The sequence below is a fragment of the Microtus oregoni genome, unplaced genomic scaffold (assembly GCF_018167655.1).
Source record: "Microtus oregoni isolate MIOR12 unplaced genomic scaffold, Mior012 000017F_ref0000208, whole genome shotgun sequence".
In the NCBI taxonomy this organism is placed as follows: Eukaryota; Metazoa; Chordata; class Mammalia; order Rodentia; family Cricetidae; genus Microtus; species Microtus oregoni.
This window is the reverse complement of record NW_024543076.1, coordinates 33,982,258-34,007,007: the sequence shown is the minus strand read 5'-3', so window position 1 is coordinate 34,007,007 and position 24,750 is coordinate 33,982,258. Positions and strand designations below refer to the sequence as shown.

General features: G+C 42.1%; 1 protein-coding gene across 4 annotated transcripts in view; it reads left to right on the top strand.

Annotated features, from left to right (window-relative positions):
* Jph1 (junctophilin 1) overlaps positions 1–23,402 on the top strand; it is an 83,734-nt gene extending 60,332 nt beyond the window's left edge. Inside the window, exons 4-6 of one of the 4 annotated variants that reach the window (XM_041667385.1) lie at positions 13,703–14,340; positions 20,883–20,978; positions 21,539–23,402. In XM_041667385.1, coding sequence (XP_041523319.1) covers positions 13,703–14,340; positions 20,883–20,963 — 719 coding nt within the window. In that variant the 3' untranslated portion in view covers positions 20,964–20,978; positions 21,539–23,402. Of the gene's footprint in view, positions 1–13,702; positions 14,341–20,882 lie in introns of all 4 variants that reach the window. The other 3 variants (XM_041667384.1, XM_041667383.1, XM_041667382.1) reach the window with 3 other exon arrangements.
* The last annotated feature ends 1,348 nt before the right edge of the window (positions 23,403–24,750 follow it).

Here is a 24,750-nt window from a genome sequence, read left to right as displayed (position 1 = left end):
CACTCTATGGACTTCTTTACTTGGTTGTCTCCTTTGTGGTACAAAAGCATTTTAGTTTCACGAGGTCCCATTTTTCAATTGTTGGCCTTAAAGCCTGAGCAAATGAAATCCTATTCAGGAAATTCCTACCCTGTGTCTTGTGGGCACTCCCTGTGTTTTCTTCTAGCAGTTCAGTGTTTCAGGTTTCACACTGAGGCTTTTGATCTATTTGGAGTTGATTTTTCTGAATGTTAATAATAGACGGGCCTGATGCATTCTTCGACATGTGGACACCCAGTTTCCCTACCATCATTTTGAAGATGCTGGAGGTTTATTTTTGGTTTTCTGATGTTGTTTTCTTTGTTTGTTGGTTTGTTTGTTTGTTTGTTTGTCGTTGTGAAATATCAAATAACTATTGCTGTGCACTCATTTGGGTTTTCTGTTTTGTTCCATTGGCCAACTTGTCTGTTTTGGTGGCATTACCTTGCTGCTTTTATTACCATGGTTCTGTAAAATATCTTGAAATTTAGAATAATAATTCTAGCACTGTTCTTTTTGTTCTGGATCGCTCTGGCTATCTGGAATCTTTTGTTCTGTATAAATTTTAGGATAATATTTTTTATTTCTCTGAAGAATGTTGTAGGAATTTTGATTGGGAATCCATTGAATCTATAAATTGCTCTTGATAGAAAGAGCCTTTTCACAATATTAATAGTACCAATCTATGAGCATGACAAATCTTTCCATTTTCTAGTATCTTTATTTGAGGGCTTTAATGCAGAGGTCTTTACCATCTTCATTAGGTTTATTCTTATTTTTTTATCACAAATAAGAGTTTCTCCAAGATAATCTCCTTTACCATGTTTCTTGTTAGTATATAATTTTTAAGTTAATTTTGTATTCTGCCACTTTGCTGAAATTGTTGATTATTTCTAGACACTTTCTGGTGGATTTTTAGAATGTTTATGTATAAAATATAGTCTATAAGTAGAATTAATTTGACTTCTTTTCCTATTTGTATCCCTTTAACTTGCTTCTCTTGTCTTATTGCTACTGTTAGTGTTTCAGGCACTGAAAAGGAGTGGGAAAGATGGACAGCTCTGCCTTATTCCTGATTTTAATGGGATTGCTTCAAAATTTTCTCCATTTAGGATGACATTGGGTGTGGGTTTGTCATAGATAACCTTAATGAAGTTGAGGTATGGTCTCTTTTTTTGCATCTATTGAGATAATTATATGCAGCGTTTCTTTGTTTCGCTTTTGTCTTTATTGACTTATTTGCTGAAACAACTCAGGGATAAAGCCTAGTCATGGTATGTAATTTTTTTTTTGATATATGTCTGAGTGCTTGGACTAACGGCATGTGTCACCACTCCCAGCTTAGGTATGTTCTGATATTTAAATGTGGCACTTAGACATATAAATTTTCCTTGTAGAATTGCATTTAATGTGTCCTGGAGGGTTTTTGTGTGTGTGTGTGTGTGTGTGTGTGTGTGTGTGTGCGCTGTGGTTTTATTTTCATGAAATCTGTATACAGATTCCTTTGCTAAGATTGATTATATTATAGTTCAAAAGGATACATGGAATTTTTATGAATTTTTTTTAAGATTTGTGTCACAGGCTGTGTAATACGTTTTAGAAAAGTTTCTGTGCGCTGATTAGTAGACTGTATATTCATTGGTGTTTGGCAGAATATTCTGTACACATATGTTTGGTGTATAGCATCATTCAATTCTGATGTTTCTCTGTTTATTTAGGTAACCTGTCTGTTGCTAACTGACTTAATGTTGGTCTGGGTCTTTAACTCCAGTAGCATGCTTTTGATGAAGTTGGATTCATTGATGTAAATGGAGACTGCACTTTCATTTCCCGGTCTCTCAGACCCAAATAATCACACAAAAACTATATTAATTACAATAGTTTGGCCAATGGCTCAGGCATATTCCTAGCTAACTCTTACATCTTAAATTAACCCATTTCAGTTATTTTATATTTCATCATGAGGCTCATGGTTTGTTATCTCACATCTTGCTTCTTGGGCGGCTACATGGCATCTGCCTGACTCTACCTTCTATCTCCATGAATTCAGTTCAGTTTTCCTACTAGCTGTATTCTGCTCTGCCATAAGCCAAAGCTGCTGCTTTATTAACCAATGGTAATAAAACATATTCATAACATACAGAGGGGAATCCCACATCTCATATGTGTTTAGGATTGTGATGTCTTCTTGGCTAATTGTTACCTTAATTAGAATGTGGTGTCTTTCCTTCTTTATCTCTTCTAAGTAGTTTAGTTTGAAGCCATTTGTCAGATATAAGGATGGTGACACCTGCTTGTTTCCTGGTACCATTTGCTTGGGATACTTCGTTCTCTGTTTTCACTGTAAGGTGGTGCCTACCTTCACAGCTAAGATGAGTTTCTTGTAGGCAGCAGAAAGATGGATTTTGTTTCTTAATCCATTCAGCTGACCTGTCTATTGATTGGGTAGTTGAGGGCATAAATATTTAAAGTGTGTGTGTTGGCTGCAATCATTTTGCTTGGTTGCTGGGTTTGTATGTATTCTTAGTTCTTAGTAGTTTTTATTGTGTTTCAGTAGTTACTAGTTCATTTGTTTTCTTTGGTCTCTTGGCTGTGCTTATTCCTCTCTTGAGTCTGAAATATTGCTCCCAGTATTGTCTTTATGGCTGGTTTGATGGACATGGATTCTTTTAATCTTTATATCATGAATTTTTTTTCTCTCTCATGGCTGATAGCTTTGCTTGGTACAGTAGTCTAGGTTGACAGCCTTGTTATTTTAGAACTTGGAGTAATTGCTCTAGGCTCAAAGTTTGCATTAAGAAACCAGTTATTGTCCTTTATATGTGACTTATCCTTTCTCCCTTGCAGCCGTTAGTGCTCATCCTTCATTCTGTGTGGCTAGTTTTATGACCGTGATAAGATGTGGGGAGTTCCTTTCCTGGTCCTGATAGGTTGGTGTTCTGTGTGCTTTTTGAAAGGAACGGCATCAGCTCAGGACCCCCAGACCAAGTTCTCAGAACAAAGGGGATTTATTTGCGCCGTGGGAATGAAGGGCAGGAAATAGGAGAAAAATACAGGAGATAGTAGACAAAGAGAAGAAGGAGGAAACAAGGGAGAGAGGCAGGCGTATTTGTCCCGGACGGACAAAGGACTGCCTCTGGGTAGAGAGGAGGCAGACATGACACATAAGAAAATGGCAGCTTAGCCAGCCTGGTCTACAAGAGCTAGTTCCAGGACAGGCTCCAAAGCTACAGAGAAACCCTGTCTCGAAAAATAAGAAAGAAAGAAAATGACAGTTTATAAAGACAAAATGGGAAATCTCATGTTAGGATAGGTGTTTAATTTTAATTGGACATGTTAATTAAATGAGCCAAAGGAGGCTCCTGATTGCTGAATTTTAATACTTTGATAGCAGGACCTTGGTAGTCAGCCTCAGAAGGAGGAAGTGACCAAATAAGGGACTAGACTTTGGTGGCTAGCTTTAGGAATGTCATCTAATGGGTTTTAGCAAGGTAGAGGGAGTAAGGGAGAAAGAACAAGGCCTGCCAGGGCCATTCTCAGCTGACCAGAGTCTCTTCACTTCTTATGTCTAGCTGGATTGTCTTTCCTTGATTCCTTGATTTGGAGATACTCTAGTCTGTGATTTTGTTGAAAATCTGATCTGTGCCACTGACCTGGGATTCTTCTTCAACTCTGCCTATAATTAGAAAGTTTGGCTTTTTCATGGTATCCCACAGTTTCTGCATGTTTAATTGTTTTTTTTAATTTTTCATATTTCTTGCCTGTACATTCTAAATTCTCTACTTCGTCCTCCCATCCCAATATTTTTTCTATTGAGCTCTTCTTCTTGGGAGTCTTTGCCTCTGAGTTTTCTAATTGGACTATTGAGTGTTTCAATCCCACCGTCATTTCAGCTTGTGTTCTCATCAACATTTCTATTTCTTTATCGAATTCAATTTTTAAATCCTAGGTTGTCTTTGTCATCTCATTTGGCCATATGTTGTGTTTTTGGACCTCACTCAGGCAGTTATTGGTATTCTCGCTAACTTTGTTGAGCCATTTGTTTGTGTCTTAAACTCCTTGAATGATTTGATGAAGTTTAAGATTGTTCTTTTAAGTTCTGTGTCTTGGGTATCGTCTGAGTGATTCCCACTGGAGATCCAGCCTAGTGGTAGGCTTGGGGACACACACCCAGTGTTGCTCTTCCAGGTTGTTTGTGTTTTCACCATATGACCTGGGTGTGTGGGTTTCTTTTGTTGGCTGTGAGTCTGGTGATGCATCACGCTAGGCTTCTCAGACCATACAGCTAAAGCAAGGCCTGTGGTTTGGGAATGGTGCAGGCTGGTCATGTTACAGAGACTTAACATGCTTGACCCTTGAATAAATGTGTGACCCAGGCCTGGGCTGGATATAGTGCAGGCATACTAGTGTCTGGGGGACTCATCAGACTGATCAGCACACAGGATGTGTGACTGGGCCGAGCCTGGGGTGGAGACAGCACAGGTGTGTTGTAAGGAGGCTGCTTGTTTGTTTCCCAGCCACCCGGCAGCTCAGCCCTGAAATAATCGTACAGAAACTATATTATTTAAATCACTGCTTGGCTCATTAGCTCTAACTTCTTATTGGCTAACTCTTACATCTTAATTTAACCCATCACCATTAATCTGTGCATCACCATGAGGTAGTGGCCTACCAGCAAAGTTTCAGCACATCTTTCTCCTGTGGCATCTCCATGGCTTCTTCCTGACTTGTCTTCTTCCTCCCAGCATTCAGTTTAGTTTTCTCCACCTAGTTAAGTTCTGCCCTGCTATAGGTCCAAAGCAGTTTCTTTATTCATTATTGGTAATCACAGCATACAAAGGGGAATCCCACATCACAGGAGGGAGTGACCAGAATGGATATTGGAGAGGTTGTGGGCAGGCTAGAGTTCCGAGAACTCACCAGCCTGAGCAAGGCCAGGAGGTTGGGACAACTGGAGGGGAAGAGGAGGGAAGGGAAGTACAGGTAGTCCACCTCCAGATGTCATACAGTGTTTAGCACAGAATGTGTGAACAAAGGGCCCCTGGGAGCAGTCAGGACCGGGATGGATGAATCCCAAAAAAAGGAAGATGCTGCCCTACCAGAGCAACTAGAATGGAAGAGGAAGGAGCAAGGAGAGGCCCACTAGTGTGATCAGGCCTGTGCCACGTGCAGCATGCACAGGGCCCCTGGGAGCAATCGGTGCAGGATCTTTTCCTTTAAAGATCAGTGGGGTTTTGTTGTCGTTGTTGTTTGTTTGTTTTAATCTCAGCAATACTAAAGAATAAGTGGGAGAAAACAGGAGGTTACCTGAGGCTGAATTAACGCTTTGCAGGTTCCGTGAGAGACTCTTTCTCCAAAACTAAGGAGTGAAGATGAGTTGAGGAAGACGCCAGGATATCAGTCTCTAGTCTCAACACACATGAGCACAAATGTGCTTGCACACACACCCGGTGCCCACAGAGAGGAAAGGAACGGCAAGGAGGGTGGAGAGAAGAAGAAACCCAGTAAAGTGCCAGATTTAGAATACCGCTCTGGAGAGGTGTCCCACAGGTTTGCTGAGATGTAAGTGTCTCTGCAGAGTGACTTCTTCAAGAGTGATAATGGGTGTTTTCTTTTACGTGCGTTTGTTTTAAAACAGTTAATACGTATGTATATTTTACTAAGAAAGGGACTTTTTGCATATTTTGAAGTGACTGCTGATGAATAAATTCCCTCTATCCTGGTTTCTAAGGACTTTGGTGAATTAGCTGTTCTAAGGGTGTGAAACCCACAGGAAGAATTCAGCAAGCCATGCCACCATCTGGAGAAGCTAGACACTCAGGAGACCATGGGCTTGGACTGCTTTGCAAGCAAATAAACTCCCCATTGTTGTCTGCAGACGCTGATTCTTGGGCCTGCTGTTAATTCCGCTGCGGAGTGGGGTCCCTCTAGACTTCTCTTAGGTGTTACCAAGTGGTAAATGATACTGAAGGCCGTCTCGGTTTCCCAGACTGAATGCTTTACAAAGCCTTTGTACAGTGAAAAAGCATTTGAGGGAAAAGAAATATTGTGGGAAAATGTAATTCCACCCTTCTTTAGTTCAAGCAGATTCATATAGGCAAGTTGTTCATCAATAATGAGAACATCCTAGTAGCCTGAGATAACAGTGAGCCTCTTTGAGACCAGAGCTAAGGGGAAACTGCAATACCCTTTGACCCACAGCCAACACTTTCTTCAGCAGATGTATAGAAGGCCTGTTCTGTGCTGGGTGTTATGGATCTTCTCAAGGGAACATAACTCAGGCTTTCCAATCTGCATTTACAGGGTGATCAAATCAAATAGGCATTTGCAAAAAGACTTTTAATGCCTCTTCTAAGCCTGCCCACTTAATTTGCCCGTCTCAGATACACATATCACCATTGTTTGGGAGGCGTATGCTGCAGCCATTGGAAGAACGGTGTCTGGTAGCTTACATTTTGAATGTTTTCATGGCAAATTACTTACTTTGAGGAGCTGGCAGTATTTTCATCATTGTTAAATCTCACAGCTTTAGTTCAGAAATCTAGTATTATGTACCTCAATTAAACTGCAAGATAAAAACGGACTTGTATAGAGATATTAAATTCTCAAAGGGCTAAGTTCTAACTCCCAAATCACCCTATTAGATGTGTGCTGCATACACATGGAGAAACCTAAATTAGAATCAGTGTGAAAGAATAGTGATTAACCCGATAAGAATTTGGGAAGAACTTGGCCCTCTAAAGGCTTAACTTGCAAATGAGTCATAATATTGCTGAAAACAGTCAGGAGGCCTCAGTGGTAGTACAATTTTAAGGAGCTCCCTGTAGCATGGCTGGGTGTATGAAAACATCTAAAGAATCAGTCAGCATAGGCAGTATAGAAGCAGATTGAGTCACAGAGGCAAACACTGGATTGTCCATCCAGACCCTGTCTAGAGCCTGGGCCAGAGCTTGAACTAGTACAACTGCTTTGACAAGGATGTTTTGATTATGGGGCAGAAGGCAGGGAACCATAGCCAAGAGGCAGGTATCTGCTCCACTGGCTTCATTGTTCTCATTGAAGGAATAGATGCATCAGGCTAGCTCACCTGATGCCATTACAATCAATTCTCATATTTTGTATCGATAAGATTCTGTCATCACCTATTGCTCATCCTGATTTCACAATGACTAGGAAGTAATGAAGCTCTGCCCTCAGGAATGACATTTACTGGTGGTATCAATAGTCACGTAGCTTATGTGACCTTCATACTCCCCACTGTAAATGAACGAGTTGGCCTTACAGTGTGGCATATCATAAAGGGAGTCTGTCTGCTCCAAGGACTCAGTGTGCTAAGAATTCAAGTTCCTAAATCAGGAAGGTTGTGCTATGACTCTTGAGGGTGATCAGGAAGAAGCAGAAGAGACCAGAAACTGGGGACAACTGAGAAGCTGTATATGTGGCTCTCCGTTCCCACTATCTGAATTGCTTTAGGTCATGATTGGGGGGGGGCGTAATATGTGCATGTGTTTGTCAGCATTGGCTAGAGACTGATAGCGCATAGCTCCCCCATCACTCGCCACCTTCTTTTTTGAGACACAGGCTCTCACTGAACCCAGGACTCATAAGCTTGGCAAGACTAGCTGAACAGTAAGCTCCAAGGATCCACCTGTCTCTTCCTTCCCAGTGCTAGGCTCACAGGCCTAACACACCAGTTTTTTATATGGATATTAGAGATCCGAATTCAGGTTCTTGAACTCATGTCATCTTGAGTCATCTCACAGCTGCTTCCATAAATACCCTCATCTCATTTTTAATTCCAAGTCATTCATATTAAGTAAAGCATAAATTTTTTTGCCTTCATCAGCAAGCCTGAGAAGGAGTTAAATAAATTGAAACACTGTGTGGACTCTTGGGAGAACATCAGCCTGCTTTCGTAGGTAACATCCTCAACAAGCTTTGTCTCCTTGTGTTGAGTGTGTGTTCACACACAGCACCCCTGATTATTTACAGTGAAAGAGAAGCCTGTGTGTACATGACCGCATGTTAACTGTGCTTGCATTTCTCATGACTTAGAAGTCAACGTATTCTTCGTTATGAAAGGCCCGTACCAGTCACTCACATGTTTTGGCTAAGTAAAGAGAGGCACCCAGGAATAGATGGAGTCTGAGCAGCTCACCTTCCAAACCTTAAATCCTAAGTACTTTTTTGTTTTCCCATGAAGACGGGAAACTGAGCAGCCCGCTAGTGGATGTGCAAGTGGTGATCGCCAAGCCTTCGTGTTATCCTGACCACTCACTCCTGCGTGTTCTGTTTCCAAGACGTATCTTGAGTGACAGCTACTTGCAGGGAGTCAGGGTGGACATCCTCGGCTCACAGCTGAGAGCACTGAGTGTGGTCACAGACAGTGCGGTGCTGTTGTCGAGGGGGCTGCAAGGTCCTTTAGGGAAAACAGTGTTCTTCCCACAGGTAATGTCAACTCTTTGGAATCTTCCAGTATGGTCATGTTTTCCTGATTGGCAGCCTTGAGAAAATGATTGGTTTCTCTTGAATGATTCCTGTTGCGGCAGCAAAGCTTTTGGCAGGGGCCTTGCCCTTGAAGACATTTGTTTGGGGCTGGTCTTGGTGGTGCTCCTTCTGCTCACAGGCAGCCCAGCGAGGCTCACTTCTAAAGTTCAAACTGGATTCCCTGCGGCCACCATCTGCCAGTGTGCCACCTGTGAGGACTCACCTTTCCACGATGGGTGTGGCAGGCTCACATGAGAAATGTTGTAGACTAGGTGACTTTTCCCTTGAATCCTCAAGGGGGTGAAAATCGCTCAGGACTCATAGATTCTGCCTATAAAAACATGACTGTCTGCCAATTCCCACTACCAAACTCTCAACATGTATTACAGTTTCCCTCCCTGGCAATAATGGCCTGGTCGTGAGCCGCCGCCACTCACCAGCTTTGTGTAGCTGGCATTACTCTGTAACACACATCACACAGAGCGGGCAGCAGGCACAGCATGTACTTTCCAAGAGAAAAGAGTCCAGGAGACACCTCTGTCCACTGTATTACATTTACTGTCTTGTTTAAAATGAATTGACTATTGCTCTGGAAAGATCTAGTTGTGTATCCTCACATTTGGCCAGTTCTCACATGACGGTGCCGTGTTGGAACCGTTACCCATGTAGATGTAGCCATGTAAGGCGGACATGATGTAGAGGTCTGTTCAATACCCATAATTTTTGCATGCTTTCAGTCACTTATACCTGGAGCATGCAAATCCAAATGTCTATGCTCAGATTTCTGCTTTCCATTACACTGAGACCTCTGGGATGTCTGATAGACCACGCAAGTGTAGGGACCACTGCGGGACTGCAGCGATGTGTTCCTTGAGCAGTCCTTTTGCAATGCACAGAGCTAGGCAGTTTTAATCTGAGCATTGGTGCCCAATGTGCTTCCACCATTCTGCTAGTTCGTTGAATGCAGCAGGTTTTCAGCAACACCAGCAGCCCAGGTGATAGACACAGCTCAACATCTCGGAAAAGTTTTAGAGTAGTCTCGAGGGGCCATTCTAGACACACCTTTCCTAGTACTCCCGAGACAGCGGTCTGAAGAAACAGTAGGCAGGCTTCTATAGGGGACAGATGGGACTCGTTTGGTTTCTGGGAGTTAATTCAGGAAGTACACTCAGTGTAGTCCACATTTTGAATTTCACGGTTATTGCAACTTCCTCAACCTAACCTCCTAATAAGATTCATAGGTATCAATTCAGTATAAATGTAAAGAATGTTGCATTTTTTGTTTTTGTTTTTTAAGTGTTTAAAAAAAGCATTTGAAAATATGTTCATATTCAAATGTTTTATATGTACGTATATATATATATATATGGATATATGGATATATACATCCATATGTTATGCACACTCAAACCAAAGTATATAACTTTAAGTGTGGTCTTGGACCAGTATTGCTAAATGGGCCAAGTTTCTCCCCCAATAAACAGTCTCTTGCACCACCCCATCCTCCATGGGGAGTCATTTTGCTAGGATGTATCAGGGAACTCCCTTGTCTACTTCTGATCAGCTCAGCTGCCTGTGACACATGGAAGTGTGTGTATCAGTGGTCCCTGGGAGAAATCCAGTCCTTAAGGGCAGTGTCATAGCCTCACGCCTTCCAAACAAAGCGTGTACTTCTTGACACCTTTACTTCTCAAAGTCGAATGACTCTTGGTGTTTTCCTTCCATCTTTTAGAATGTGTAACTGATGCTTGCCAGTGTCTCTTGTATCTTCCACTCTTTCTTGTATGTATACGTAAGTTAAATGCTAATAGGCCTTATTATTAAAATAGGCCTTAATTTTTATATCAAGATATTGGCAAGTTTTTTTTTTTGTAAGTATAAGTTTGTGCTTATCTGTTGGGTTGAAGTCCTAAGTACTTAGTCATTTGTATAATCCGTTCCGTGTTGTGTAGATTAAATTAGAACTGTTGGCTCCAAGAATCTTGACTATTGTAATTATCTTTGCACGGTGCATTCACTACGGTGCCTATAATGGTATGTTCAGGAATGCTATAAAATCGAATCGCAGTGAAGCCCAAGTAAAAACAAGTTTAGTGACACTGAATAGAAGGATGTGGGGTTGGCAATGGGAAAGTAGGTAGGATGCAGCAGTCAGGCTGGCTCAGAGCAGAGATCACAGAGGAGGAGGGCCTGTAAAACTACAGATGCAGTAGAATTATAAAAGGTTTCTCCGTGCAGGACAAGTACAGGTGAACTTGTAGGGTTTCCAGAAAAGGGCCAGCATTGTGGGTATAGTTCTGCATACAGCGTGAGGCCCTGGGCTCAGTACTCAGCAACTAAAATAAACAAATCAGGAAGCGGGGTGAGTCTGTCGATGGAGAATGGTCTTGCTTGTGCCCCGGCTGCTTGTGCTCCCTGTAGAGCAACCGGGACACCAAGGATGAATTCAGAAACAACGACGTGGCCTTTTGCATGGTTAGTCACCCCGTTTCCTCATTCAGTGAAATGCTTTTCTAAACCAGGAACTTGTTCCCCCTCCCACTTAAATAGGAGAATTAGAACTGCCAGACATAGTGGCGCACACCTTTGATTCCAGCACTCAGAAAGAGGGGGCAGGCAGGTCTGCATAATGACCTCCAGGCCACCAGGGCTTCATAGTGAGACTGTGTCTCCAACAGAAAAGAAGGTACTTACCAAATTCAAAACAGAAATCGCAATCCTTGGCAAGTTTAGGGATAATTGAAGGCTGAGGGGTGGGTTTATCTTCTGGAGAGTGGAAGTTGAATTGTTCTGACGACCGAATCCATCCGCAAGGGTAAATTCTCAGAAAGTCTCACCAATGTGAGCCCAAAAGTGTCTTGAACAAGGGGGACACCAGTAGACATGCCGAACTGGATGGAGAAAGCCCAGGAGGCCTCACCCCTACACAGAGAACTACAGGTAACTGAAGAAGGCTGGGAGCAGGTCCTCCCCAGGGAAGAGCACTGCGATTGGTTGTTCAGTGCCACAGTCAGCCCTGAAACATAAACACAAGGAACATTATACAGACTTAACAGGTCTCAATCTAACCATATTTAGGGATATATACATACGTGTATGAAATAACAATTTGTGGAAAAAAGAGGCCACGAGTTTGAAGGAGACTAGAGACAGGTATATGGGAAGGTTCAGAGGGAGGAAAAGGAAAGCAGAAATGTTATAATTATAATCTCAAAAAAAAATAAAAAGAAAAAATATTGTTTTATGTGCAGCATTGCGCTTTATCGTAAAGGATCCCAGGAGCTGTGTGACCTGGTTTCTCAGTGGTCCGAGCTGTTTCCACATCAGGAGAATGGGGATAATAGTTACTTCCTATGACTTGGATGAGGCTTTACATTTCAAGGAAAAACAAAATAAACAAAAAAAAACTTTATAAAATAAATAGCAACCATATCACTATGATTTGCTAACTCAGGGAAGAACACGTCAAAGTGTAAAAGTGTGAGTGTATTTTAATGATAAGGATAATTGGTCTTCGGCCCCTTGTGTGTCTTTGGTTGGTTGGGAATGAGATGGGGTTAGACACAGGGAGGGAATGAAAGTGAAGTGTTGACAAGAGCTGGTTGACTCGCTGGGCAAACCAGGGGCTCTGGTTTCTCTCCTACTAACGTGTGAACGTGTGTCACCTCCCGCCCATTTACGAGAAGATGGCAGGTCCGCTGAGTGTGCCTTTGCCTTCACTTCATGAGATTTAGAGTGCTAGCGCATGTCGTGGTTATGGGAAGGGCCAAGAACTGACACGCTCAGAAGGAAGGCAGCACAGTTGAGAGCTGTCTGGACTCCCTAGCTGCCCCCTCTCTACACCTTCGGCATCAGTAAGCTCTTACAGCCTGTGCCATTATGCCGCACACACAATTATTTCATGGAGTGTTCAATATAAAGAAAAAGTGGAGCCGGGCAGTGGTGGTGCAGACCTTTAATCCCAGCACTCAGGAGGGAGAGGCAGGCAGCACTCTGAGTTAGAGGCCAGCCTGGTCTACAGAGGGAGGGTAGCCAAGGCTACACAGAGAAACCCTGTCTCAAATACCAAAAGAAAGAAAAGAAAGGAGAGAGAGGAGAGAGAGAAAGAGAAAGAGAGAGAGGAAAGAAAGGAAGAAAGGAAGCAATAGTGGGGGCTTGGTTTTTATAAAGTTTGTGTGTGTGTTATGTGTGTGTATGTGTGCGTGTGTGTGTGTGTGTGTGTGTGTGTGTGTGTGTGTGTGTGTAGACCAGTATCATGTCATCCCTCAGGTACCATGCACCTCCTTTTGGGACAAGGTCTTCCTAGTACCTGGGGCTCACCAGTTAGGCAAAGCCAAGCCTCAGGAGCCAGTCTGTCTATCATAACTCTCTGGTGCTGGGACTATAGGTTCACACAACCACACCCAGCTTTTGTGACGTTAGTTCTGATGGCTGAACCTAGGTCTTCATGTTTTTGTAGCAAACACTTTATCTGTTGAGGCATTTCTCTAGTCTGTACTTCCAAAAATAAATAATTTTGAATTGATTTTTTTTTAAAAAAAGTATTATAAATGTTCCTGAAGTATATTTTACAAAATTCTACACAAAACCTGAACCTGTAGAGCCAGAGATGACCATCTTGTCATGGACACTGCTGGTAACATGTCCCTGCTGTGAATGGACTACACGGAAGTTATTCTAAAGAATAAAGGCTGAGCTTGTTCTTGACCAGAAGGTTGCAGTCATGGTTAAAAAAATCCTCTCAGCAGGCTCTCCCAGCACAGTGCAGATCCCTTTAGAGTTCCGATCACACGAAAGGAAGCTTATTTCTTTATTCGAGTTCATGCTATCTGTATTTTCATTATACCACCTAACTGGGATAAAGAAACTTTGTTGGTTAGAAGTCCTACCAACCTGAGTTCTGCTTGACACCAAGCACCCATGCTCTTCCAGTAAGAAATGATAGCAGTGTTAGAAAAGTTTAAGATGTTTTACCTCTTATGGATGTCAGTAAACTCTAAAATAGTGACAAGTTTTATCTTGAAAGTGCTTTTCAGCAATAATCTTTTCCTTAGACACTGAAAAGTGCTCACACCTTCTAAATACCCTTAAAAGGAGGGCCTTGATCTCCATTAGCAAAACAATAACCATCCAGATTGTAGACCTTTACAACTTACTTTTTTTATCGCCTTCCTTTCCTTTCTCTTCTCATTTCCAGGCCCTGATTATATCAAACAAAGATTTCAGGAGGGGGTAGATGTTAAAGAAAATCCAGAAGAAAAGGTACCAGAAAAGCCGCCATCCCCAAAGGAATCCCCGCATTTTTATCGCAAGGGCACCACACCCCCCAGGTCCCCTGAAGCAAGTCCCAAACAGAGCCACTCCCCCCAGCCTTCCTCCCCAAAACCCATGAAGAAACAAAACCCCAGCTCAGGGGCAAGACTCAGTCAAGAGAAAAGGAGCATGACTGAGGAGCAGGTGACAGCCATTGTCAATAAGCCCTTGACGTCAAAGGCTCCTTCAAAGGAACTCGGAGCAACCAAGTCCTCTGGCCGCCATCATGTCCCCAACCCCAGCAATGGGGAGCTGCACTCTCAGTATCACGGCTACTATGTGAAACTGAACACACCTCAGCATCCTCCAGAAGATGGGGAAAATGACGGTGGAGCCAGCCAGTCTTCCTCAGCATTGGCACACAGGCCGTCGGCTAACAAGTGGAGTCCCCCTAAATCTGTGACAAAATCAGTTGCCAAAGAAAGCAAAGCTGAGCCAAAAGCCAAGAAGTCTGAACTTGCTATACCAAAGAACCCAGCAAGCAGTGATTCCTGCCCTTCTTCAGAAAAAGAAGTCAATTCAGTAAGTCTCGCCAGAGCCCTTCCCTCGGGTGGTTGAGGGAGCAGTGTGGGGTGGGTGGTTTTACATCTTAACAACAGCAGAGGTGACAAAGGTCCACTGGATTGTTAGAGCAGAGCAGAAGATGTTTATAGCTCATGATAGCAGTGTTCTCTGGGCAGGAATCCTGAGCCTACTCAGCCACCCACTGTAGAGAATTCAGATTGGGCCGGCCCAGGATGGTCTCAGGGTTAGCAAGCATTTATGAGCGTGTCTTGGCAAAGTTCATAATCACCTACTCAGTGGCCCCTAGAAGAGAAACATGGCCACTGCCCACAGCCAGTGCCTCTCTGCGTAGCAGCTAGAAGCTCTGAGTCTTCCTTTGGCCCCTTACACAGGAGCATCACTCGCAACCATTGGAAATTCTTATAAATGTGCAGCCTGTATTTTGCTTAATTAGCCTGGCGCTGCAATAAGAACACTTTTCTTCCCAAATAAGAATTTTTTTATAACAGCGTAATTACTTTATAACTTATCTCCGGGTGTAGTATTCCCAGACTCAGCTATCTGATAGATACTAGTCTTTGTTGATGTGTCTTGGCCAGGTAAGATTCTTTTTTTTTTATTTTTGACCAGTAAGATTTGTATTATTGATAAATGACTACTACATGTTTTTGATTTGGTGAGAACTATATGGAGCTGAGATTTTTATCACGTTCTGTAGAATTTATGGGATCTGAATTATTTTAGAATCCTTTTTAAAGTGACTGATTTAAATAAATTGATGTATTAGCTTATTCTTATATGCCTCTGGGTGGTCAGTTTCACTGTGAAATACACAAGAAGTAAGACACGGCCTCTTGATGGGTACTAGCAGTTTCAAAAACATGTATACAACAGTTTGAGCTAGAATCCTGGCCAAGTAGATGATAGATTATAGACTAGCCATCAGTTCCTCAATAGATAGATTATAGACTAGCCATCAGTTCCTCAATAGATAGATTATAGACTAGCCATCAGTTCCTCAATAGATAGATTATAGACTAGCCATCAGTTCCTCAAGTAGATAGATTATAGACTAGCCATCAGTTCCTCAAGTAGATAGATTATAGACTAGCTATCAGTTCCTCAAGTATATAGATTATAGACTAGCTATCAGTTTCTCAAGTAGATAGATTATAGACTAGCCATCAGTTTCTCAGTTTCTCAAGTAGATAGATTATAGACTAGCCATCAGTTCCTCAAGTAGATAGATTATAGACTAGCCATCAGTTCCTCAAGTAGATAGATTATAGACTAGCTATCAGTTCCTCAAGTATATAGATTATAGACTAGCTATCAGTTTCTCAAGTAGATAGATTATAGACTAGCCATCAGTTTCTCAGTTTCTCAAGTAGATAGATTATAGACTAGCCATCAGTTTCTCAGTTGTGTTCCATTTGTTCATAGGGTTAAAAAATTAAAATTCACCTTTCAAATTAACTTATGTTAATTTGTGCTAATATATATATAATATTGATTTTTTTTCAATCTTCACTTTTTCATTAGTTAAATATAATCAGATCGAGCTAGACTAATAACTTCCTAAGAGTCAAGGTCTGTGGAAATAAATGGCTTTTAAAACAGACCAATGTAAGACATTTGAGTATTTAGCAAGCATTTGTTTTTTAAAAATGTTCGAACAGTAATACACCTCATTATCTGATTGTATAATTCTACCACTGCTGATTCATTGCATGAAACAATGACTTCTCTACATGCAACATGAATATTAATGAATTAGGCTTCCTGGATAGATATACCATTTGCCTGATTAGCAAGGGGCAAATCGAAACAGTGTCATTTCATTAACGTTACATCTTTGCCTGTCCAGTAGGGCATTTAATTTCTCAAATGCCACAGCGGAAGCATGTGCCCAACATCCCCCTCATCAATCTGTGATGGGGAAAAAATATTGCTACTACCTATAAACCTTTCTCTATAGCAGTGCTGTGTGTTTGTAAATGCACTCCCACTGTATTTAGAAAGAGCATAGGTTTTACTAATGTGTTGAATCTACTGGTTCATGAAATAAGCCATGCAACATCCAACTCAGGCTCAGTGATCAAAACCCAAGCTACATACATATGATATGGCCTTAGCAGCCCTGCGTCTCCCTTAAACTGTAGGCTGCCCTGTGAATAACCATCAGATCTGGAAGGCAGGATGGACTTGGCCCTTGGTGTGAAAATGCTGCCTTCCGAATAGCATCCGGAAGCTGTCCTTCATCTCTAGTGCCAGCCCTCGTCCCTGGAGTTAGGAAGTGATGCATCACTATTAGAGTCGTCAGTGAATGACCATTGAACCAATGGAGTGCTGCCTACTCTTCTGAGCAACCAAGAGAACTGTACAAGTTCAAAGTTTATACTGAGCAGTTTCAAATTCACAGAAATGCCCACACAAAAGCAGGCATGCAGAGCACGCCCATATTAAAGCAGCCAGTACTCTTGGTGAGCAGCTGGGGAAATTGCTATGTTCTTAATGCAGTATTGGGCAGAGTGAATGTTCAAGGGCCATTATTATTATCATTATCAACAACATACTGGCTGAAATAAAATAGTTAATAAATGGTTCAGTACATTCCATTTCTCCATGTTCACCCTGGATGTGGATCTAGAAAATGTAGAAAATCTTCTGGAACATAGACTAACGCTTAGAAGGAATTAATGACTTAACAAACATAGAAAGTAGGAGGTAGTCTCCTGCAGGCGTTGCAGCCCTCCGGGAGAAACTTGTGGCCCTGCATTGAGCCGGGTATCGTCTCATATTTTACATCCTCTGTTTTATTTTCCTAACTGCCTGAAGGTTTCGTCTGATCTATGCTGCACCTGTCGCATTCAGTCTGGGCAAACAGGACTGAGCTTCTCTTCATTCTGCTATTTTAAGCCACCACTGGCCACCACAGCCGTATTGATGGGACTTCACTGTAAAGCTTTTCACCCAGTGTCCTGCCTAAGGTGTCTGGAGAAAACCAAGGTCGCAACTTGGTAGCTGCTACTTAAACACAGCATACTAGGTTTTCGTTTTCACCCGGCTGCTGCTGCTAGAGTCTCCATTGCTGGTCTACGCTCATCTTCGCTGAGTCAGCTTTTAAAATTGCTTCCTAAGTGGAGCTCTATTGGTGGCCTAACTATGCCTGAGTATTAGTGCATACACAGGAAAAAATATGTGTGTGTTCAGTAGGAAATACAAATGTATTTTTCATTCTAGATAAAGCATTCATTCTTATTCTCTGATGCCAAATTACAAGTACAATGCGATATGAGCCAAACTTTGAAGAAAAATAGTAAATAAGTTGCTAAATTCCACCAAAGACAGTCTGTCTACAAATGCCGAATACTAATCAATTCAGAAGAGTTCATGGAAACTCACAGCCCCTTACCAGGATTTGTGAACTGGGAGTTAAAGATGCGTGCACAGCTTCAGTTTGTTTTGTTTTTCCAATTACTGGGACTAAGCATCAAGCCCAAGGCCTTCCTTGGACATACAGGCTAGGTAGGAATTCTGCCCTGCATTACACACCCAGCCCTGTCTTCAGCTTTTGATGCTGGTTTCAAAGGCACTCTGATTCTGTTTGTACTGGGTCCTCTTTAGATCCTGAACTCCATACTAATAGATTTTTCTCCATCCTTCATGCACCCACTATCTGTGAGAGGAATTAAATGTACTCGCCCAAAATTGAAGCAATCCCAAGTTGTCTGTACACTTAAGAACACAGTCTAATCAAAGCATATAGTAGCCATAACATTTCTGTATTGTTTGTGCTCAAATGGGATACTGGAAGATTGCCTCCAGTATTTTGAGCTCTGAAGAGTGTCTATCTCTTAAGCTTGTCCTGCTTGAGAAGTTGCATAGAATAGAACTGTTTTATTGCAGCCAGCCTCACTCCGTAGCCCAGCCTAGCATTGAGCTGATGCGTTTCTCCTGTGTCAGCCTTCCAAGTGCTAAGATTTCAAGCACAAACCATCATGCCTGGCTCACCTGTTGATTGAGTAGCTGGAAGTTAGGAAGATTTTCTTCCTCTGAGAGCTGTGGGGTATAGAGGGAAATGTTGCACAGAAGAACGTCATTAGAAGTTGTTTTTTAAACTAAGGCCTGAGCTTTAGCAGGGTTAGAGAAAAACAGCCTAAATTACCCAAGTGAACACCCTGACATTTACTTCTGGCTCTAAAGAATTCTTGGTTCATAATAGTCTGTAAATATTCTAATACACTTATCCTCCTGAAGCCCTCTAGAATGGAACTAATAATCTCATGTGAAGAATAAATAAAAACTAAGTGATAATCTACTTAGAGATGCTTAGTCTACTGCTTGGCATTTAACTCTGTTTTTCTTCCATCTACTTGGGTCTTAAGAAGGGGGAATGACTTCTTCCTCGCAGTCCCTCCCTCACAAGGCCCTATTTTCAGTCCCCACATACTTTACTAGCAACTCATTTGTTTTTTAATGCAGGGAGGTCACCTATTTTGTTCCACATCCAGACCACCAGCACCTAGAGAGGTACAGGGAGATTGTGGGTTCTCCTTAAGCACTGGCTGTGCGGGTGAAGAGGACACCCCAAGAGCCAGGCACTAGAACACAGTGAGGACCAAGTCAAAGCCCTTGATACTGTGGTGTTGAGTCTAGGTGGGACGGTAACAGTGCCACAACAGATGGCAGCAGAATGTGACACCGGGCACCCTGACCTCCCCCAGAGAGCCGTGGCCATGAGCACAGGGTAGGGATGTCCTTCAGTCAGTGATGGGTGACCTAAGCTAAGCTCTGGCCTGGAAGATGAACATTTGCCCAGACTTCCTAACTAACTGTTCAATCCTGTCATCAGAGAAGGCACATTTGACGCCCCTGTAACCTTGTCTCAATAGAAACGGATTTGTTGCACAAAGTGTAACTGCTTCCTTTTGTGTAAACTTAATTAGAACCATTCATTTTGACTTAGAGAGATGGCTCAGCAGTTCTTGCAGAAGACAGGGGTTCAGTTACTAGCACCCACACGGCAGCACATAACCACTTATAACACCAGTAGATCCAATGCCCCCTTATGGTATCTACAGGCTGAGCACACACATGGGCAGAGGAGGTGGCACAGAGGTCCTTGGGAACTCAGGAGTGTGAAACACACAGGGTTGTCTCTTTAGTGGAGAGGTGTATACACGGTTTTCTGCCCGGGGGCTGAGAATGGATATGACTGGTACCATTTGCACTATCTTGAGTGGCTGCAGCCACACTGGATCCTCCCCCCAGACACTTACCCTAAGCCTTTCTTCTCAGTTCATCTACTGAAACCATCATTTATGGTTGCAGAAAGAGTTTTTCAATGTGGTTAAGTCTTAAGCTTTGTTGTGCATACAAGATTGAGTTCATTATCATCAGGAAACTCTTTTCCAAATTGTACTGTTCTTAAATATTCCTAAAATAAACTACTCAAGGTCAGACTCTCAATGTTTGAACTACCACCGGCTGCTGAATCCTGTGGAACCAGATTGGTACTGATTCTAGTAATATTTATCGAGATAGGACTCTACTGTTGGGTTAAGTATACTCAGTTCTACAGTGATTTGGTTATGGGTCAAGAAACAAAGAGTTAGACGTCGAAGAATAGCTTCTGAAGGTTGAAGTGTTCAAGTTCTCATTTGTGGTTTTAAAGGAGGGAGTAGGACCCGGAGGACATTCTGGAAAAAAAAATCAAGAGCTGAGAAAACTTCACTGAGGGCTGAGCCTGTAACTCCTTTAGTTATTTAATTTTCCTAGCATGGCAAAGTTCTGGGTTCAGTCCCCAGCACCACATAAACCAGGCATGGTGATACACACCTGATCCCAGCGCAGCGGGATGTATAGACAGGAGGATCATCACGTCATCTTCAGCTACATCATGAGTTCAAGGCCAGGCTAGGATACACAGGTCCGCTAAAAAACAAATACACCTCTCTTGAGTGTTGTCCTGAATTTTTCCTTGGAGGAATAAATTCTTCCGGTTTTATTATTTTCTAACTGCCTTGATAAGGGACTGCCCTTCTCTTCTGAATCTGCCATACCCACAGGACAGCTGTGCATCTGTGTCCCACGAGCTCCCAGCTCTCCAGCGGCCTTTCCCAATGAGGCCACAATCGTGGGAGATAAGTAGAGTGAGTTACTGCAGAAAAAGAAAATTTGAGATGAGGTCTCTTTGTGTATTCTAGCGCTCACTCTGTAGACTAGACTGACTTCGAATCACAGACCTCTCCCTGCCTCTGCCCCCAGTGCTAAGATTAAAGGTGTGCGCTACCACACCCAGCTTGAAAACACTTTTTTAACCTAGTTCAACTCTAGATTAATTTTAAGGGGAAGCTGTACAGTGAGGCCACCTAAGTGTAGCATTACTGCTTTTAGCTCACACCTTTTTGAAGGGCAGATTGTCTTTCATGCCTTAGTTTCTTCATCCATGCTCATATGCTTATATTTCTGGTACTTGGTTCTAGTAATGGGTTTGGGAAAAACAGCCATACTGACGTGGAAACACTGGGCTTGTCTTGTTCTGTTTTCTTTTTCAGGGCCCTAATTCCATCATGATTGTCCTGGTTATGCTGTTGAATATCGGGCTGGCCATTCTTTTCGTTCACTTTCTGACTTGATTGGAATTAGGAGAGGTAAGCACGAGCCTTAATTTCTATACAAAATTACAGTAGCGTTGTTTTCTCCGATTCCGATTTACAATTTTTAGCAGTTGTCTTTCACGTTAATGTTACTGTGCCTGAATGTGACTCTGTGGTTATTTAATGCTGTAACTGTTTTGACCCTTCAGTGAAGTCATGACAACTAGTGGAGTTAGCCCACAGTTCTGCCATGGTGTCCTCAGCCCTTTAAACGGCACACCCCAGTCACACTCAGGCAAGGAGGCTTGGGATGGGCTCACCAGAGAGATGACACTTGGAAAATTCAGCCAGAGGACCTGTTCAGTTCCCCCGGGAATGCTTTGTGTCTTTGGGGGTCCTCTGAGAGCTGAAGCACGCAGCCGTGTTGGAGAGCAAAGCTTGATACCGATTCTTTTTTAAAATCTGCTGAAGCAGTCCCATCCGGCGGAGTCCTTGGCATCGGCTACTCCATCTGTCCTAGCAGAGTGTGACTAAACTGGAAATGTATGGACCTGCAATTTTTTTTTGATGGAAGTCAACAGCTGCCTTACTATTTTACCATCTGACGTTTTTAGTAGGGAGCTGGGGAGAGAAGACGGCCCAAGGAATGCGGTCTGAGGATTGTGTTGCGGTGGGCGTGGTTCCAACGTTCACTCCTATCTCATAAGAAGTAGGTAGCAGCCTCACCCATCACCTGGCAGTCTTCTGCAGTGACCTGCTGCTTGAGTATCGCCTGGAATGTCCTGGGAGGGAACGTTTCATTTGCTTGTGCACGACTCTGCTCATTTTTTGCTGTATTTTTTTTAAATATGTTGTATAGTCATCTTCCATCCGCAGACCTGGCTGGACAAAAACACACAGGTTGCATCTCAAGGAAAAGCAACAACGAAAGACTAGTTAAAGAAAGAGAAAAAAAATAGTGTTTATTTTAATAGCAATACATCATTTTCATGTTGTTTATTCTTTCTAAACCAGTACAAGGCTCTTTATCTTTAAAATGTAGTGGTCTGAAGGTATTGTATCTTCCAAAGAAATAATTTATTTTAAGTATTTTCAGCATTGCTGAGGTGAATGGTTGACACCCTCAGGAGGGGCTTCATTTTAAAAGCTGAAAGACAGCAGCATACTAAGAAGTGTAGTTGCATGGATTGCAGTAATCAGCGGTTGAGGGTTCGGTTTCATTGCTGACGTATGTTACAACCAAATAAAATCTTGTCAGTGGCTATGTTGATTCCCATGAAAGTTAAGCAAGATGCTATTAATAGCTCCTCTTCTCTTTCTCCACCCTCCCCGCCTCAAATTTTGGGTGAATGCGTTCAGGTAGATGGTGAAGTTCTGTTAAGTCGCTGCTCCTCGATTTTCTGCCTTCAATACTTTTCAAACCTGTTTTATAGTTTTATTTTAGATATTAAAGATGTAGACGGTTTTGTTTTAAATATTTCTCTCTTGCTGTCCTGTTTTGTTCTGATGTTGATTTTTTTTCTATTATATAATTTAATCAAAAGCATGCTTACCTAGAGAAATCATGTGATCTTTATAAAAAATAATTATTTAAAAAGAAATCAGGGGAGGAAGGGGGTGCCTGAGTGTCTTGAAGGTGTTACATGAGGGGCGACTCTTCCTAGATGTTAGCCATGATGTCATGGTGTCAGCCGAGTCTCCCCCTTAGCTGCCTTCTCATTGCAGAAGAGACGGTGAGACCCCGTGTCAGCACAGGTGTGGGCTGCATGCTTCGTCACCTACAGAGCAGTAACTCAGCGGTGGTTTTCTTTGTCTGCAGAAGTGCAATATATTAAGACTCCTGGGTGTGACCAATATGGATTAAATAAGGCAGAAAGAGAGCAAATGAAAATGATATTACAACTTGTATATTTATTTTTTACATTTTGCTTTGACTTTTAAATTTAGAAAGTCCGTTTTTACTCAAGAACAAACTAAGTCCCTGTGTGGGTTTCCACACTCCCCCTGCTCCTTCCTTACCCCTGTAGCTCTTTATGCTGGGAAGGCTGGTTTTTTTTTTAAGAAAATAGAATATTTAATCTTATTAACTGTTTATTTAAATGTGTAATGCTTTGAAAATAATGGGCAACAGAGAACTAAAGGATGTTTATAAGTGAGCATGTTGGCTCCATTTATAAATATATATATGATTTATAAGCTTTTTTAAAACAAAGCTCAAATTGTGGGTATTTTTCTAAAATGTGCACAGCTGTATTTTCCATGAAGGATCTTTCTAATAGGTTGTTATACTGTACCCTACATTTTGGACAGCACATGAAGTCTGCCAATGTACTTAATAAAACATGACTTTGTTTATTTAAAGTTTCTTGCTGTGAAAAAGAACTCCCTACCGGTGAGTTCCTTAATTTATAATCCTTGAAACCAAAATGTATAATGTACAGTTTCCACAACTGTAACTGCTCTAATAAAAATGTTGGTTATTAATAAAGTTGATTGCGTCTTTCATTTGTGAGTAAATTATTGTCTAAAGTATGTGGATTGTTAGTGGTGACGGTATTAAAGAGAGACCTCAATTGGAGAGGTGGCTTAGCAGGTGATGGCTCTTCCTACCAAGCCTAATGATCCGAGTTCAATCCCAGGCCGACAAGGTTGAAGAAGAGAACAGACTTCCTGACAGTTGTCCTCTATCTCCACACATATGCCAAATAAAGAAATCTCATGAAAATTTACAAAATATATGTGCTGAAAAATTAACAATAGAAGGGGCCCCAAATGTCCAACCCAGCAGTGGGCAGAAGGTAAGCAAGCACACCGCTCCACACTTTAATTCTTCTTTTTTTCCTTTTATTGAAAATATATTTTTTCTCACATAATATATCCCGATTATGGTTTCCCTTCCCTCTACTCCCCCATTTCCTCCCCTTCTCTCTCCTCCCCTTTTCTCCCCTCTCATCCAGATCCACCCCCTTTCTGTCTCTCATTAGAACAGAACAGGCTTCTAGGAGATGATATAAAACAAAAGCTATCACATCGAAGTTGAATAGGACAGACCAACTGAAGGAAAAGATCCCAAGAAAAGGCACAAAAATTAGACACCTACTTGTTCGCACACTCAGGAATTCCATAAAAACACTAAACTGGAAACAATAATATAAGTACCCAGGAGGTGGTGCAGACCCATGCAGGCCCTGTGCGTGTTGCCTCAGGCTCTGTGAGTTCCTATGAGTTTTGCCCACGTTGAGTTAGAAGGCTTTGTTTCCTTGGTGTCCTCCATACCCTCAGGCTCTTTCTGCTTCCTCCTCTGCAGGCTTCTCTGAGCTCTGAGGGGAGGGATTTGATAGAGACATCCCATTTAGAGCTGTGTGTTCTAAAGTGTCTCACTCTGCATAATGTCTGGCTGTGGGTCTCTATTTGTTCCCGTATGCTGCAGGAGGAAGCATCTGTGATGACAATTGAACAAGAAACTGATCTGTGAATGTAGCAGAATATCAATAGAAGTCATTGTATTACTTAAGGGTTTTGTTGTTGTTGTTTGTTTGTTTTTTATTTTTTTGACCATTAATATTTACCCTAGGTCCCTGGGCTAGTCTGATTCTTGATCATCCAAATATCAGGTATGGGTTCCAGCTAATGGAGTGGGCCTGGAGCCAAATCAGTTATCAGTTGGTTACTCCCACAGACTTTATGTCACCATTGTACTAGCAGATCTTGCAGACAGGATACCATGGTAGATTAAAAGGTGTGTGGCTGGCTTAGTATTTATATTTTATTTTTGGAAGTATGTTCCTGTACCAGGAGTAAAGGCTCCATGTAGGCACCAGCCTTA